Source organism: Candoia aspera, chromosome 3 (assembly GCF_035149785.1).
Source record: "Candoia aspera isolate rCanAsp1 chromosome 3, rCanAsp1.hap2, whole genome shotgun sequence".
NCBI classification, from domain to species: domain Eukaryota; kingdom Metazoa; phylum Chordata; class Lepidosauria; order Squamata; family Boidae; genus Candoia; species Candoia aspera.
In genome coordinates, this window is record NC_086155.1 from 139,099,629 (window position 1) to 139,117,803 (window position 18,175).

The 18,175-nt window shown below is 36.5% G+C and overlaps 2 protein-coding genes across 2 annotated transcripts in view; one reads left to right on the plus strand and one right to left on the minus strand.

The window, feature by feature from the left end:
- BMP6 (bone morphogenetic protein 6) overlaps positions 1–9,149 on the plus strand; it is a 95,914-nt gene extending 86,765 nt beyond the window's left edge. The window contains exons 5-7 of the mRNA XM_063298872.1: positions 3,794–3,870; positions 6,418–6,528; positions 7,021–9,149. Coding sequence (XP_063154942.1) covers positions 3,794–3,870; positions 6,418–6,528; positions 7,021–7,170 — 338 coding nt within the window. The 3' untranslated portion in view covers positions 7,171–9,149. The remainder of the gene's footprint in view (positions 1–3,793; positions 3,871–6,417; positions 6,529–7,020) is intronic.
- A 587-nt stretch (positions 9,150–9,736) lies between these two features.
- Positions 9,737–18,175, minus strand: part of TXNDC5 (thioredoxin domain containing 5) — a 31,405-nt gene continuing 22,966 nt past the window's right edge. Inside the window, exons 6-10 of the mRNA XM_063298873.1 lie at positions 16,812–16,898; positions 15,249–15,392; positions 14,427–14,509; positions 10,395–10,524; positions 9,737–9,917 (exon numbers count right to left, since the gene is read on the minus strand). Of these exons, the coding sequence (XP_063154943.1) occupies positions 9,795–9,917; positions 10,395–10,524; positions 14,427–14,509; positions 15,249–15,392; positions 16,812–16,898 (567 nt within the window). The 3' untranslated portion in view covers positions 9,737–9,794. The remainder of the gene's footprint in view (positions 9,918–10,394; positions 10,525–14,426; positions 14,510–15,248; positions 15,393–16,811; positions 16,899–18,175) is intronic.

Genomic DNA, 18,175 nt, shown 5'->3' on the forward strand with positions numbered 1-18,175 from the left:
CTGATTAATATTTTTAAAAGCGATACAATTTCTAGGTTTAAAAAGATAGCTTCTTTTTCACTCAGCCTGAATTACGATTTCAGATAATCTTAAAATTAATGTAATCAACAAAAGAACATGGAATTGTTGTAATGAAAGGAATTTGTGTTACTTCAAATGAAATATTCAATGTGGCTTGCTGGAACATTTTCAGAAAGTTGTGTTGTGCTATTGTTTAAAAAATAATAGACTTCAGATAATACAGTTGAAACATAGGAAGCTTATGTATATTGAACAATTTGTTCACCTAGTAGTCATTCAACAGGTAGACTCAGACATGCATGCATCTGTGTTTGTATGTGTGTATATAATAATCGGCCCAGATCAATCCGTTGCAGGATGAAAGTCTGTTCATTGAAAGTTGTGGACTAATCTACACACTAATCCAGTGTGGTATGGTAGAAGTTTTCAGCTTCCCATTCTAGGGCTTTAGAGTGAGTGACTGAGCCAAAGTCATCCTGGCTTTCATGCCGAAGAGAGGACCAGAACCTGGGTCTCCCTGTTCCTAGTCTCAGCACCTTCACCATTATACCATAGTGGCTCTCATGGAGATAAACACACACAACTAACTAGTTCTTGTTTTTTAAAGAATTGGAGGTGTAAGGATTAAATCTTACATTCAAAAGAGGACTGAGTGAATTTACTATTCACTTAGAAACTGAGTTATTTTTTTCCGGAGTTACTGTTTGTTATATAACTTCAAGTCAGGCCTGCCATTGGTAACTTTATGGACAAATGCTGACATCTCAACCTGTCCCTGATGATGCACCTTATTTGCTATCTTCCATTTCTTCTCCATTCCTCAATCTTGCCAAGCATACTCATTTTTTCTAGTCTATCATCTGCTTGAATCATCTTTCCAAAGAATGTGTCTGCCTGCTTCCTGATCATTACCTCAAGGGAGCAGTCAGTCTTTATTAATTTCATTCTTGTAGTCCATGGTAATATTAATGCATCTGTGTCTCCAAATCCTTAATTTGGAGGAGTATTTTCTTTCTCTTTTAGTGAATTTTGATTTTTCATATTCATATCTTACTACTGGGGGGAAATGCTATAGCTATTGTGATCTTTGTTGTCATAGATGTATCCTTTTTCTTCCTGAGCTTATATGAGTTTGTCGTACTTTCCTCTCTAGTATTAAAACTTTTTCCTCCAGCATTCTATCCATCATCTATTCCTGAGCCCAACAAAATTAAATGATACCATCTTCACTTTTTCCTGGTCAACTCAGAATTCACTAAGCATGATGGTATTACCTTTGTCAGCTTAATATTTCACATTAACCCAGATTTTTCATTTTTACTTTCATAATGAGTTCTTCTAAGTTTCTTAACTTTCAGTTAAAGAAGAAATGTCATGTATATATCTCCAACTGTTAGTGTTTCAATCTCCAGTTTTGATTTCAGCTGTCACATCTGCCATTCTTAAAATATATTAAAAAGGTATGGAGACAATATATCTTTGTCTTGCTCCTTTCCCGATTCAGAAGCAATTTGTTTTTCCACATTAATGTTTTACAGTAGCTTTTTGTTCACTTTAAAGGTTCCTCATAACAATAACCAAGCGTTCTGGCAAATTTATTAGCTTTAATACATTCCACATTCTGGCCTGATCCACACAAAGGCTTTGCTGTAGTCAATAAAGTAATAAACTTTCCTTCTTAAATCCTCTTGCTTTCTCCATAAACCACTTGCTTGAGCTAGTGGGAGGTGTTTTCTGTGGTGGAACAAGCAGGGAAGATATTTGGGCAGCAGAACACCAACAAGATCATTGTTTGCAACCCAACTCCAAGCAGAAACTCTCCTAGACACCTCAATTTCCTGGTGAGACAGAAATCAGAGTCTGGAAGCATTAGAAGTGAACGTATTTCACAAAAGCTCATACCTTTTAATAAAATTGGTTAGTTTGAAAAGATGCTACCAGATTCCTGATTTTTGGCTACCATGGAATAGCACAGCTTTCCTCTTATAATGTCTACTTTGGAAAGACAGATCTCTGGTAGATGATTTCAGCCTCTCCCTTTTGACCTGTGCTGGTGCTATGTTGATTATTTAAAAGGACCGATCTGAGTGAAGTCTGGTATCACCAGGTCACCTTTCAGTGATGAAAGGCAAATCAGCCCTTTCATCTGGGTAGAATGGGAGAACAGCAAAGCAGTTCAAGACTTGCTGATGGGAGTACAGGATAGAGTGAGAAAAGGGACTACCCATAACACATCACTATTCCTCTGATGACCTGATCTCTGGCTTTCCCAAAACATTGCTAATGAGAATGCTAGATTCTTCCCCCTTGCACACCTTTACACAGGCACGTATTAAAACAGGAACAAACAAACAACCCTAACTCACTGAAAATAACCCAAGCCTGTTGTTAGTCTAGCACTTCTTCAAATAATTGATCTTCTGTCCATTAGCACCAGAACTAAAAAATGGTGGGCCCCTGTCTTTGTTGTTTCTTGGAGAAAGAACCCTAAGACCATCCTCTTTGGTGTAACCTTTTGGTAGCACCATGCCACCAATGGCAGGGTCCTGAAGGATTTGGTTAAAGTAGTTTCCTCTCCCAGTTTGGTTCTCAGAACTCTTTTGTGACCTAAACTAGAACTAGATGATAAGGTGATAAACTGAGTGGAATTGCAATCTCATTATTGTCACAAAGGAAGCAAACTTAGTTTCCTTGCTTCCAGAAATCTCACTTCCATAAGAACACTGGGTATTGACTTTAATCTTGTTTCCTTCCTGGTAAACTTAACTATATGGAAGAAAAGAACATTGAAGGAAGACTCCAATGCATTCTTATTAACCCAAGTGGATTCCTATGACCCCACTAATATGCAATTTGATGAGATACCAGAAAAGGCTTGCAAAGGCCATTGCAATCTGAACAACCCTGTCTGATAGCATTAAGTCAACTGATATTTGAAATACAGTGGAGGACATTCATATCCATTAGTTTGCAGATGGCAAATATTAAGACTTCAGCACATAATTGTATGAGAACCAGTTTGGCATAGTGGTTAAGGCATCAGGCTAGAAACCAGGAGACTATGAGTTCTAGTCCCACCTTAGGCACAAAGCCAGCTGGGTGACTGTGGGCCAGTCACTCTCTCTCAGCCCTAGGAAGGAGGCAGTGGCTGAAAAACCTTGCCAAGAAAATTGCGGGGACTAGTCTAAGCAGTTACCGGGAGTCAAAACTGACTCAAAGGCACCCACCACCATAGTTGAACAGAACAGAAGTAAGAAAGGTTATAGTTTTCTTGTGATTTATGCCATGATAAATGAAGTTCTACATCCCAGATTTCCAAAATCCAGAACAGGCCCTGTCAGGTGCTGAAGTTATGTTTCCTGGTAATTTCAAATCCAAAATTTGCAAAATGTTAACCTGTTTTAAAGCAAGTGTGGGTAGCATGTGATCCATGCAGCATCTCTGCTAGGCTGATTAATTTTGCACCTTGAGTGCTGAAAATCAGCAATGTACTACATCCTGAGGAGGGAAACTTATTAATGCTGTGATTGTGGGTTTTAAAACTGGTTTAACAGAGTTAAAAACAATGTTTATTTTTTATTTTTAAAAATTCTCTGCAGGAAAAAACTGTGTGGTAATGCCCCACTCATGTAATAGCCACTGTGGTCTTTGTCTCCCATGTTCTAAGTGCACCTTTGCCTATCAAAGGTTGCCCACCTTTGCTTTAGAACCATAACATGTCTTCCATCAAGCTACAGTTTCCAACGATTTTTTTTACAATACTTCCTAACAGATTACAACAGCAGTGATCTAAAAACAGCTTGCAGAAAGCATGAACTTTACGTGAGCTTCCAAGACTTGGGATGGCAGGTATGTGTGTTGCTATCTCAATCAATATGCTCCTAAAACAGGATCTGGAATATTGATGCTAGTTCTTTTTAGCAGTTTTGCGGTGTGCATGTTCTGGAGAAGTACATGCAGGGAGAAAGGAGTTCTTGAATATCCTGCTCAGTGACATGTGTGTCATAATCTGAACTTGGATGGAAGAGCAACTTTTAGTGTATAGACTACAATAAAAATGCTTTTTCAATTGTTTTTCTAGAATATACCTAATACTTACCTTTTTTGTTCGTTTTTTTTTACTATATTTATAGCCCACCCCATTCCTGGTGGATTTTGGGCAGGGTCATTTTGGTTTGTCAGTGTTTAAATTTTAAAAATTCCTGTTACAAGTTGTCCATTCGCTTGTAAAATCCTCTGAATTTGGGTTCTGAGTGTCTTAAGATGCCTTGCATAGATCTTGCTAAAAATGGCTTCCATCCTTTTGGATTAAATTCTCTGCATTTCTGTAATTGAATCGTACCTTGCTAGTGCATGCAATAGTGTGTAGAAAAATGGTTCTAAGGAAGGAAGCCTTGTGCTTCTAGCTGTGGAGGCTTCCATATAAGGAAGTGGCTTATATTTATATGGAGGCTCTGTGTACATGTATTGTACAGTTATTTTATTTATTTATTATTCAAATTTAATTACTGCCCATCTCCCCCAAAAGAGGGACTCTTTTTGTTATAGAAACAAATGCACCTTCCATATCTGCAAAAAATGTCACCACCCCATTTTGTAGTCTACAAAGCCTCATAGTAGGTAGAACCAAAAAATGTGAGGGGTTTTTTTGTTTTGTTTTGCATATTCTGGGTTTGGGTAGATTTTGAAGGGTAAAATGAGGGCCTTAAGCTTGGAGATGCTTAAATCACTCTTTTAACCCCTTAAAAATCCTGAAACCCCTTTCCAGAACACACCTTGTTCCTGCCCACTTTAAGAGTGGATCCTTTGACATAGCACACGAAGCTGAAGTGATAAGAAACTGTGCAGCCTTGTTACAGACATTCACCATGTTTAAAGCCAATATTGTGTGCATGATTCCTGGGACACATAGAGAGGTGGTCCCTTTTTATAATGTCTAACTAGACAACCCATGACCCGCTGGGTCACTGTTTCAGGGATATTTCCTTACCAGATTCCAATGCCTTCAACAACGGCAGAGCTTCTACTGTAATGTACTGCCTTCATTGGAAAAGTTTTTAAAAATTCAGGGAGATGTATCTGCCTTGAAAGTAGCCAATGTTGAACTGTTTAGCACAGTCAAACATCAGAAGTTGACCACAGGAAATGTTTTATGACATTCTGTATTATGTCATAAAACATTTTGTGATAGTTTTTATGTAATAAAATGTTTTATAAAATTTGCCAAATTTCTATTCCATGGGAGTCATGGGTCCCGGATTTTGGATGCATTCTGTTAAGTTAACCCATTTGAGGTACCTTGGTTCAAAAATTGTTGGCCTATGATGCACCGTTTCGCCCAGTTAAAGATTACAAAGTATCAAACAGACATGAGAGTTTTAGTAGTATGTAGATAAGTCTGTAGCTTTCCATCAGGTGTATATTGGCTAGTCCAGTTTTAAGTTGTATAAATTTTCACTAAGACAGCTCCATTTCTACATGCCGAAATCAGTTAATGGTTAACTGTTACATACTAACCATATAGTTACATATTAAATAGTTCCAGCTGAATGTCCTAAAAATGCTTGGGTAATATTTTGTGGATTTGTTTCATCAACAGAAGCATTTGCTCTAAATGTAGTGCACTTCAGTTCAAAATGCATACCTTGAAACATTTTTTGAGAAATGGATTAAACTGTTAACATACAGCATTATTATTTAAGCAAGCGCAAACCCACCACAGCAGCGATGTTACTATGTGCGTGTTACATGTGCCATAAAAATGAATGTTAGGTAAATGCTTAGAGCATTATCCTTTCTGCATTTGATGCTAGGCATGCTAGATTTTCTGTACATGGGAGTGGCAGTTTTGGCGAATAAAAATTACAGGTAGTCCTCATTTAGCAACCGTTCAGTTACTACAGCGATGAAAAAGTAACTTTGTAACCAATCCTCACATTTACAACCTTTGCAGGTCTGTAAAGCAAAGGAAAGCTGAAGTAAGATCATAAGCATGGTTGTTGTTTGTTAGCAACTGTTTCACTTAACAACTGAGTTGCTGGTCCCAATTATGGTTGCTAAATGGGGACTACCTGAATATGAGAATACCATTCATAGGATTCGCAAGGAAGATTCAGCATTACTTTAATAATACACAAAAATCAGTATTTGAAGCAACAACCAAGATTTTCTTGAAATCAGTGTTTCTCTATGAATTTGTAGGATGTTATAAAGAATGGTTGGTATCTCTTCCATTTGCCTTTTATATTACATAAAGGCAACAAAATTGCAAGATAACTTCTCAAATATAAGGTATTAACTGGATCCATCTACCATTAATGTATGTTGTAATTTGACACAGTTGTGTGTATAATTAACCTGATTTGTTCTATTACATGTAATATTCTTGTTGTAAAGGATTGGATAATTGCACCAAAGGGTTATGCTGCAAACTACTGTGATGGAGAATGCTCGTTTCCTCTCAATGCTCATATGAATGCCACCAATCATGCCATTGTGCAAACTTTGGTGAGTATATATGTGTATATATTGCATGGCTCATAACTGTAATTATTATGAAGGATTTAAGCTTGCCTCTTTCCTCCTGAAACTACTGCATAACTGATTTCTCCAGCATGTCTGTTGGCTAAGACTTAAACTTGCATGACAGATAGGAAGATAATTTTGGCATTAATAAATTAATCCATCAGTGTTAAGAGCTGGGAAGGCTAGTGGGATGATAGAAAGCAGAGGGAGGCCTCAGTCTTAGATGGGCAAGTTTTGGTTTAATTAACTTTGTATGAAAATGTACAACTGTACCTAAATTTAAGGAGCTCAGTATAATGGTATAGGCTCCCACACTTGCAAAACTGAATGGCAGTCTGAGAGCACAGAATAGCTATGAAGACACAGAGGTAGTCTGATAGACATGCCCCAGTCTCAGCAGAAGGCTCAGATAAAACTGCAGTTTGAGAAGGACTGAGTTGAAATTACAGGCATACTATCAATTTCTTTAAACAGGTTCACCTAATGAATCCAGAGAATGTTCCCAAACCATGTTGTGCTCCTACAAAACTCAATGCAATTTCAGTTCTTTACTTTGATGACAATTCTAACGTCATTTTGAAAAAATACAGGAATATGGTGGTAAGAGCTTGTGGATGTCACTGACAGAAAGTTTCTTTACACGATGCTTCAAAAAGAAAATCTAATGCTTCTGGAATAGCATTTGTGCCTTAAGAAGGAATAATGAAAAGCAAGGAATTCTGTTACTACTTGCTAAGTATTTGCAAAGTAATGGCTTTTTGATCTTACAGTTTTAAGTAAGCCAGAGCAAGTTATAAAACGTGGATCCTGTTAATACAATGGGTGATCTGACAAAAGTCAGCCTGCTGTTTGAACTACATTTCAGTCTTCCTAAGCAAACATCTCTCAAATCTTGGTTAATATCACAAGAAGAAAACAGGAGTCTGTGCTAAGGAATAAAATGCTCAGTTTAAGTTGAAATTCCAGCCACGTAGAGGTTAACCAAGCTATCCTTGCTTACTTTTAAGGCATAGATACTGAATATGTGAGATCCTGGAAACTACTGCAAGAAAATGTCTTCTATTTAGATGAATTGCTTCATTTAAATTGCTTCATTTAGAAGCTAAAGACAACTTTTATACATTGTCCCTTCAAATGAAAAAACAACTGGTCATATACCTTGATGATCAGATTAGGGCAACCTTGGCTGAGCTACCATTTTGGGGGGTAGGGGGGTATTTTGGAGGCAAAATTATCATCAGTTAGGAAGATGCTTCTGTGTTAATTTCAAAGGCATTTTCTACAGTTATATCCTGTTGCTAATTCTAATCAAATTTCTTAATGTCTTGGCATAATCATGACCAAGTGTGCACATATACCCACAGTCTATTCTTTAGACAAAAAACATGTAACTCCAGTGGACATATGCAGGAACTGAGGAGTTTCAAACCATGTGCTTTTTAAATCTTTTGAGTTCCTAAAATAGGAAATAGAATGGATCACATCAAGTTTACTAAAGAAGAGACACTTACCTGATTTCTGTTTGGAATAATGTAAGATGACAAGATGGAAATGAAGCAAAGCCTCTGTCAGAACTGCTTTACATTTACTGGTAATAACGGGGCATATTCTTAGTTTGAGAAAAATACATTTAAATGGTATATGATACTTATTTCTGAGGTCAGATTCCACAGCAGTGCCCCAGCAAGATTTCAACAAAGTGCACTTCCCTTTGACTACTTTGCATTTTAAGAAGCTTTTTGTAAATAACTAAAGGTATAATTTATTGCAGTCATCAGATATATTAACTTTGATGTATTAGTAAGACCATGTTTTTTTAAAAAAATTTATTCAGAAATTGTTTGTGTAAACAATTGTACCACTTGATTTTGTACAAGAAACTCATGAGTTACAACTCAGTCAGTTCATGAGATTGTGCTTCTTTAGGTTTTTAAAATGAATAAAGGCTCCCTTTAAGGCAGAAATATGTGTTGATTTCTCTGCCAGGTGTGATTAGCCCTTTCAGTTAACTTCCATGTTTCATGAGGGTTTTTCCCTGTCTTGTTCTGGACAAATTTTCTGGCCTTCAAAAATGAAGGAGGAAGGACAAACTAGAGTACAAACACAGAGCATGTAGACATGGCTATGAAAATTGTCTATCTTCAACCACAGTTATGGCAATAGAGTCCTTCTGTATAGAACTGTATGTACAGACCCGTAACATTGCCCAGAAAAATGGCAATAAATGTACACATGCAAATTAGATCAAGAGTTAGTTGCTGTAGTTTGATCTTGTATCATTACTTGCACTAGAAATTCTTTGGCTTTAATTGTCTCTCTTAGGGCATACTAAATTGGAAATAGGATTGGATGGGGTTGGAGAAAATATTCAAACCTATGGATCATCTGGAAAAATTCTATAGGCAAGTTTGGTTTCTTTGTTACTATGGACCTGTGAAAAGAGAAGGTATTTCACAGAGTTTTAAAGTTTTACCTATTCATCGGTGAGCATGGATCCTAGCTAATCTGAATCTGTTATGTTGTAAATAGAAGACAATCCCCACCCAATAAAATCTGATTTATAAAGTACTGTCCGGAATTGAAATAAACATCAAGTCTATGTGGAGACAGCCACGTCATGCAGTTTATTCAAGTGGAGTGTTGGGCTTAGCTGAGAAGTATCATGGTCCAGTATCCAGGCATAGGCAGTACCATTAATTTTCATTGCACATCCTCGTGAGAGGAGACAACAATAGAAAGCAAATAGCCCGGGGTAGTTTCCTAAAGTGTTTGTGTCTTTGTGTGTTTTCCTTTAGAATTTTTTTTAATTTGGTTTCTGAAGGAAACATTTAAAAATAGTGATGCAACAGGTTAACAAATTGGGGCTAAAGTTTGCAAGTTTTATGCAGTTGATAATGCTCTACTGTGTTACCTGCAGTGAAACTAATCTGCCCTGATGTTAGCCTTTCTTCTTATTTTTGTTTCAAAAGGCAATTTACTTTTTCATCATAGGACAAGTGGAAATTCATTAATGCGACCAGTACCAAAAATATTGGTTCCCAATTTGAACAGCGACTTTTTGTTGTAATCTTCCCTCAAGGTTGGCAGAGTAGGTAATAGGAAACACAAACATATGCACAGACGATTCCACACTTTAGAACTTCCAGTTTCCTGCATGGCCACTATTGGAAATCCAGTAAAATTACCATGATTTAACTTCCGTGTTTACTGGACGCAGCTAAAGAAGCAGTAACCAAGCAGGTACATTTTTACAGTTCATCCTTTGCTTGTCCCAGAACAAAGTTATACAGTGTTTCGAGATCTCTGGCTCCTGTGTGTTCGCTTACTTTCTTACCACCACGGAAAAGCATGAGTGTTGGGTAGCCACGGACCTTCAGAAAGAGGAAAAAAAAAATTCAGAAAGCAACACCATCATTTTAATCTAATCCCTATATCCAGTATATGTTTATTAGCAGAGAAAACCCCCTCCTCCATTGCATTAAATGTGATCCTATACATGTCTAAGGCATACTTAAGTCAAGCTCAACCTCCGTTGTTTTCTTTGGCAACAATACAGTATGGAAATTGTTTGCCATGGCCCCCTTCTGGTTTTTTGTTTTTTTTTAATTTCCTAGTGTTCTCTATAGTCCTGGGGGTTTCCTAGGAGTCTCCCATCCATGTACTAACTAGGTCTGCCCTTGTTTGGGCTTTTCAGGATCTTCAGCATGTTGACCTTGTATAACGCACGTAGAAGCCCTTTAAATCCCAGCTTATGGCTATGACAATAAAGCAGTAGGAGTAAACTAGTGGCCACTAGCAATGTCAACGTTTAGTGCAAACTCTGGAATATCATCTACCCTTCTGCTTACAGAAAATCTGTTGCAGACGTCGCGTTCAATAGTGCAGTCTACTTCTGCTATCTTCACATCCATTGGTCCCGGAAAGTTCTTTTTTGAGAGGTTCTCCCATGTCGGAGCCAGGTTTTTACAGTGACCACACCTGAAATAATGAGTAAATTTTATTTCTGTTTTGAAGGTTAATGTAAGTAATGCTTTTTTTAAACAAGAAAACCAAAAAAAAAAACCCAGCTTGGGCATATCAGTATGACCTCTGTTAAGACACACAAGAACATTAAATACAGGTATAAATATGAAGCCTTTCAGAAAATCCAATTCATTATTCGAAAATCTACTTCATTATTCTTGCAAGAATCCCCACCCATTTCCCATGAGTTGAAATATGTATCTTCCCACCAGAGGTTCATAAATACATTCAATCACTTACTTTGAATCTGATAAGATAACTTCATTATGAAGGATTAAGGAGAAGTACTGCCTTTCTCCAGATTCAGGAGAACATGGCACAATCATGTTAATTTTGCAATGTGTCTCGGAAAACAGAAGTTTGGAGAGTTTCAAAATGCTTCTGAAACTCAAGGTCTAAGACAAGACACTGTTCCCTCTTCATGTTTGGGGAGGGAGAGGATCAATAGCAAGCCAAACTGTTTGGAAACCTGTATTTCATCATTTTCTGTTGCATTCTGTTGCAATGTGAAAGTAAGCTGCTCTAACAACCCTTTTGTTCTTTCAGATGCTATCATATAATATGTGAGTTAAGGATTGCCAAATCATTAAATATGGAAAGAACGTACTATTTAAACATAAACATTTCTAAGCTACTTTAAAGGAAGTAAGTTTTGCTGAATGGGATGAAAAAGGCATTACTCTCACCACTGACTGTAACTCTAAATTTTAAAATGGAGAAATAAAGCAACCATTCTATATGTAAAATGCTGTATATACAACTGCATGGCTAAAAGTTACAATATTATACGTAATTTCTCAGCAGCTCAAAAAGCAATTAAAAATGAAAAGAACATACAGTGGTGCTTAAAAGTTGGTGAAAAAAACTAAATATGTAGCTTTGGATCATTTTCCTCAATAAATAAATGAACAAATATAATGTTTTTGACTCATTTGTTTAATTGGTTTCTCTTTATTTAGTTTTAGGACTTGTGTGGATTACAGGTCACAATTTATGCAAAAATATTGAAAATTCAAAAGGGTGCACAAATTTTTAAGCACCACTGTACTTTGTGTATACTTACATTTTATACATTTAGTTTTATTTCAAAATCAAAGCATAAATACAGAAACTTCTAGGGAGATACTCTTTTAAGCTACTGGCTTGCCCTTAACTAGCTTGATAAATAAAAGATTGCATCCATAAACTAAAGTCAATTTTTTTGTGAAGTCGTGTTTGTAACACTGATTTCTTCATTTCTTTCCAGTACTTCCCTAAGTTATAAGTACAAGCAACAGAATTTCCTTTAAGGGGACCAGCCTACAGTTAGGACTAAACTTAGTTAGAAATACTTCAATCAATGCTATATACATTCTTATCTTTTTTTCGCAAACAGTTTATTGAGAATGGTATTATAAATCTGATTTATTTTCTATAAATTTCCCCATTTGAACCATTACATTGTGGATACAATCCAGTAAATGTTAAACACTTTTATGTACCTTGAGCTGAATTACAGCAACAGCTAAGCTATATACTACATTTGATCTTAGCCAAAAGGCCGAGAAACTGTTTTATGGTATCATATTTTATATTTTGTACCTTATAATGGCTGATGCCCAACTTTCTGATATGGTCATCTGACTAATCAATAAAGTTATTAAAAAAATCTAAGCTGTATAAATTCTGAATAGATTATGTCTACAATAAACAGCACTGGAATAAGCATATAAAATTATTATAATTCTCACAAAACAGATGTCCACAAACTGGCAGTTCTGAGTGAATTTAACATGTACATGATTAAACTCTCATGATATCTAACGTGAAGTGTTTATTCTGCTGTTCCATAATGTACATGTACATGACATCTGTTCCTTATCCCTTTCTCAGATAATAAAATTGTCCTTTTAAATATCCTTACTATATATACAGAGTGTGCATTACAGGGCATGGATTATACATACTGAAAGCTGCTAAGATAAGATGAACTTCTTATTCAACTTAGTGTTAATAGTTACTTAAACGGCAAAAGTAGACTTGGCTTCTTAAGCAAACATGTAACAGTTCATATGGAAGAGAAAAAGAAGTCAATCCATATACAATCAAGTATATATGTGTACACAATTTACTTGGCCAGGAATAGGATACCAGTTTTTGTGTAGAACACATTAGTGTAAAATTGCAGCTTTTTGTAGAAATAACTGCTTTCAAAGAAAGGCCGATATTTAGAGTACCTTTAAGACCTCTCTTATACTGGGAGTTTATTATTTTTGTGACATTCTGTTTTTAGACCACAGTTAGGAGGAAATGGAGCTATACAGTGTTTAGAATATAGCTTTCTCCTAAACAGCCATGAGCACTTAATGAATTATGTCTTATTTTCCTCTCAGGTGTGACCATCACCTGGAAATTAAAAAATCTGGCCCGGTTTCACGCCATCATAGCTTTATAGGTGAACGATATACCCTTCTACTTCCCAAAGTCCAGTATTTCTCTACCTATTTTAAGTTGTGCTACTATGAGGGATCAGATGGGAAGCCTCAGACAATATGAATATGAGCACAAATATTACAAATGTGCACAACAATGGTCAATTCTGCGTTAGAGTAAGATTCAAATAATTTTAACAGGTAAGGGTTCACATCCCATCATAATTAGCCATGAAGTCACTGAATTTTGAACAAATCTCAGACCAGATTACGGATTTATATTTAATCACTTGATGATTCAAGTATATGTGATTATTACAGAACTATCAATAAAGTTAAAGTCCATCAGAAGTAATATGTTGAATCCAGACATAATCAGAGGCAACCCAATAAAATCAATGTCATGATTAATTTAACTCCTACTGTTCCTCTACGAACAGACTATGTCTGGATTTAATCAGCATTTTTTTAGCAGAGTTAATTAAACATCTATCTGTACCCATTATCAAGCAATCAAAATTTACAAATGTACATGTGATTTTTTTATTTATTTTCTATCCCGCTTTTATTATTTTTATAAATGACTCAAGGCAGCGAACATACCTAATACTCCTTCCTCCTCCTATTTTCCCCACAACCTGTGAGGTGAGTTGGGCTGAGAGGGAGTGACTGGCCCAAGGTCACCCAGCTGGCTTCCATGCCTAAGGCAGGACTAGAACTCTCAGTCTCCTGGTTTCTAGCCTGTTGCCTTAACCACTAGACCAAATTAGCCTTCTAAATGCTCATAGTACAGACTGCATAGCTCTACACTCTCTTAACACTGAGACAGACTAAATCAAAACTGATACTTGCAAGGGAACAAATAATTATCTGGGTTGCATGCAGCTGGATAACGTAAGAAAACATTCTTAACACTATTTCAGGCAAAGTATGTTACAGGCAGTCTTGAGGTTCTCACAGTACTTCAACACTCAGGAAGTAAAAATTTCAACACTGAGGTTTATGAATGCAGGTGGAAGGAGTAACACAGTACTATTTGAGTAGATATAAAGCATCTTGAATACTAATTATAAATGAAAAAAGGAGTACTGGCTGAAGACCACATACAAACAATGCAGTGGCATCAGTTCAGAAAAGGCTACATCACACTTTTGATAAAATTAAATAGGTCTGCCTGATATCTTACATTGAACTGTAGCCACAAATTACTCATAGCTATCAAATTAAAATTGACTATGGATAACTTCAGTTCATCTCAAGGATTCCACTGATGTCATAAGAACAGGAAACAATTACCACATATAAAACTAGTCATTTATTCTAGATAAATGCTACATTTTCCAACTCCAGAAAATGAAGTAGGTAGATTAGTTGGTAACATACACTCCACAACAAAAAGAGAAATAAGTTAAATACTTGTAATATACATTTTATCTGAAAATTTACCATGGAGCATAAAACTTGATGAAAGTGATCCCGTTAGCCACTTCTTTATCAAAATCTTTTTCAGAGAGGGAAATAGCTTTGCCCTGTCAGAAGAAATAAAGGTCAGAGTCAAATGGCCTTATCTTAACTATAAGCCCTTTATTGTGGATATGCAACACTGGTAGCTCCAGGAACAGCATAATCCAAAGAGAAATGGAATGTTTTGGAGTTCTCTGGAACCTTCTGATTCCAGACTGACAAATTCTTTATTGCTAGTCAGAGTGATGCAAAATCTTTCCTGCTTTATACCCACTCCTATTAAACTGTGTGACAGGTAAGCAGATGTTGAAATGAACTTAAAGTTATGGAAATACTAATGAGCTGTCTTTTGTCCAGAAATCTCTGTTATCCCTTGAAAATCTAGTTTAATATAATACTAATTCATCTAATTCATGGTTCTTCTTTTAGTACCTCCTTGTTTATTGTAGTCCCATCTGCCCTGTCCATTTGTACCCTGTTACCTTGCTGGGTCACATATTAAGACAGAAAATACTTCTAAGTATCTCAACCTGGCAACAAAATATGATGTCACAAGGATAATTACTGAGTAAAAAAACCAGCAGGAAATTTAATTTGCTGCCATCCAACAGGAAGTAAACATCTTACATTTAACTATACAAATACCTAAATAAAATACATGAATTGCCAAATAAAGTGTGAACAATAAGAAACCAATCTGATTTTGCAAATACAGGCATATATTTGGAATTTGGCCTGGTTTAGAAAATAATTTTTAGTGAGAGAAAAAAAATCCCTTTAATTCAAGAACTTCCAAAGACCTACCTCTTCCTCAAGAGTTATTTCTCTAGGTGGTAAAGGTACTTCAGTGGGTTTAACATCATTTATGGCTTCCTTGGAGTCTTTTAACTGAGATTCGATATACTCTTTCAAAGAATCTAAATCTCTCTTTCCTTTGTATTGGTCAACCTAAAATCAAACCACAACTATTATTAGTTTAGAAAACATTTCCTAATCAACCATTTGAATATGATTATGTTAAATAGTTGAACCAGTCTGGTGTAGTGATTAAAGCACTGGGCTAGAAACCAGGAGACAAGGTGAGTTCTAGCCCCACCTTAGGCACAAAGCCAGCTGGGTGACCTTAGGCCAGTCACTCTCAGTTCTAGGAAAGAGGCAATGACAAACCACTTCCAAAAAACCTTGTCAAGAAAACTGCAGGGACTTGTCCAGGCAGTCCCTAAGAATCGGACACGATTGAATGGATTAAAAAAAAAGTTTAATAGTTACTGGAGGATACAAATAGCCAATAAATATATTATTTTGTCAGTGGCTTTGATTTAGCGGAATTCCCCAGCTTAATTATTAAAAAAATCTTGAAAATCTGAATGTGTTTAGACTATGATACCTTGCTGAACAACACTTGAGGGAGTCATACTGAAATCAGAGTTTGGTTTAATTAGGCCTAAACAGTAAAAGGTAAAGGTAAAAGTTTCCCTTGACATTAAGTCCAGTCGTGTCCAACTCTAGGGGGTGGTGCTCATCTCCGTTTCAAAGCCAAAGAGCTGGCGTTTGTCCGTAGACACCTCCGTGGTCATGTGGCCGGCAAGACTACATGGAACGCCGTTACCTGCCCGCCGAAGTGGTCCCTATTAATCTATTCACATTTGCATGTTTTCGAACTGCTAGGTTGGCAGGAGCTGGGACTAGCAACGGGAGCTCACCCCGTCACGCGGATTCGAACTGCCAACCTTCCGATCAGCAAGCTCAGCAGCTCAGCGGCTTAACCCGCAGCACCACCGTGTCCCCAGGCCTAAACAGACATTAGGCAAATCAAGGACAGAGTTTTAGAAAGAGGACTATTTTGACTGCAGTAATACATGGGCAAAAGGAAGAGTCTTGTACTTCTAAGCAAAGGAAAGAAGGAAAAGGAATCTGAAGTTGCAGAAGGAGAAGACCGTGCCAGAAAATAAAGCAAGTGGCTGAAACTAAAGAATACATTCCATAGGTAGAACAATCTTACTATTAGGCCTTTATGAGGAAAAGAATCTAAGAACTCATTATTCCAATAAGCCTTCTTTATTTATACCTTGTCTGAAGGCCATCATGACAGTCTTTTATCTTCTTGGTGAAATTCAGGATTCAGAAATGACTGTTTTTGTAAATTCAGCATAAATAAGATCAGATCTCTTACAACAGAGGATCCTTTGTTTGTCTAGGCTGCTTACACTTTATATGATTCAATCATACAAAGATTTAACTTCATCAACTAGATTGCCCTGTTTTCATAATCTCGTTTGAGATAGGCCTGAAGATAATCTAGTCCAAGCAATCATGTAAAAGTAAATCCCTAATTTCACAAAGAAGTCCAATTCATAATATTCTTACCTTTTCTCCACCTCTGAACCAAAGGAGTGTTGGATAACCTCGCACTTGATTTTCTGAGCAGATTTCATAATGCTGCGTGCAGTCCACCTAGGATTCAAGTTTTTTTTTTTTATCCACAAAGTCCAAGCAATAGTGTAAATATATACAGTAAGTGTACCCCCTAATAGATATTTTAAAGTGTTTAAACCCGTACACTCAACTGCACGAAAGGAACAACTGTTGAACTGATGTAAACTGAAGTGTATCATGCTAATCGATTATGTACGGACCTAACTTATTAGGAATGATGTTTAAATAAAATACATATTTCTATACCCATAGGCTCACATCTTCAAGCCACAAGGGGAAAAGGAAAAACTGCTGGCTAAGACTAGAATGAAGAAAAAAATATGTAAAACCAATACACTAATTAAACTGAGAACAGAATCAAAGAATAAACATGAGACTCAATGTTGAAGAAAGCATAAAGTCATGGATAACCTTTTAATAATTTCTGTAAGGATCATAAAAAGGCTTGCCAGACACCTAACAAAAAAGAGTTTCATGCATAGAAGGCCAGGAAAAAAGAGAGAGAGAGAGAGGGAGAGAGAGAGGGAGGGAGGGAGGGAGGGAGGGAGGGAGGGAGGACATCCAAGGAAATGAAAATAGCAAATGAGAGTAGAAATTTAGTAAACAGTGTAATATTTGATGAATGGAATGAAAAAAGGGGAAAAAACTATCAAAAGAAGGTAAATGATTGTGAAAAGAAATGGCTTATTTCAGATATTATGTCCAAACAGCTTAAAGAAACAAATGTCTCAGCACAAGGCTATACATTAAATGGAGCCATCTACCTCTTGCTCATGTTCTTTACCATTTTCAAACATACCATGTGACTAGATCTTTCTAAAACCTGAATATGGTCAAACAGAAGAAGCTACTAGGGTTAGGGTTAAGGTAAGTGTAACATTTAAATGTGCCAATAGAAAAATTAAATGAGCAAAAAGTTAAGACGTAATAGGTTTAAGCTGAGAATCACGCAGTCTGGAAAACAAACATCAGTGCAATCAGCATGGCATGAAGAATGGCTTTTGAAAAGAAAGCACACATTTTTAAAGCATTATAAAGAGAGAATAGACAGACCTCAGCTAGAGCAGTAATGTGAGCCAAGCAAGGCAAAGAAGAATCAGAGAGAATATGCCCCAAACTCAACTTGCAGAGAAGGCTGAAGAATGAAGTTGGGACTGAAAGAGAAAAAGAAGATGAAGATGATGATTTAAGGGGAAACAAAATAAATCCTGTCTTTTATACTGTACAATGAGTTTGAGATAATGAATGAGCCATCTTCAAAACAGAAACAGGCCTAGTTTAATGGAAAATAGACA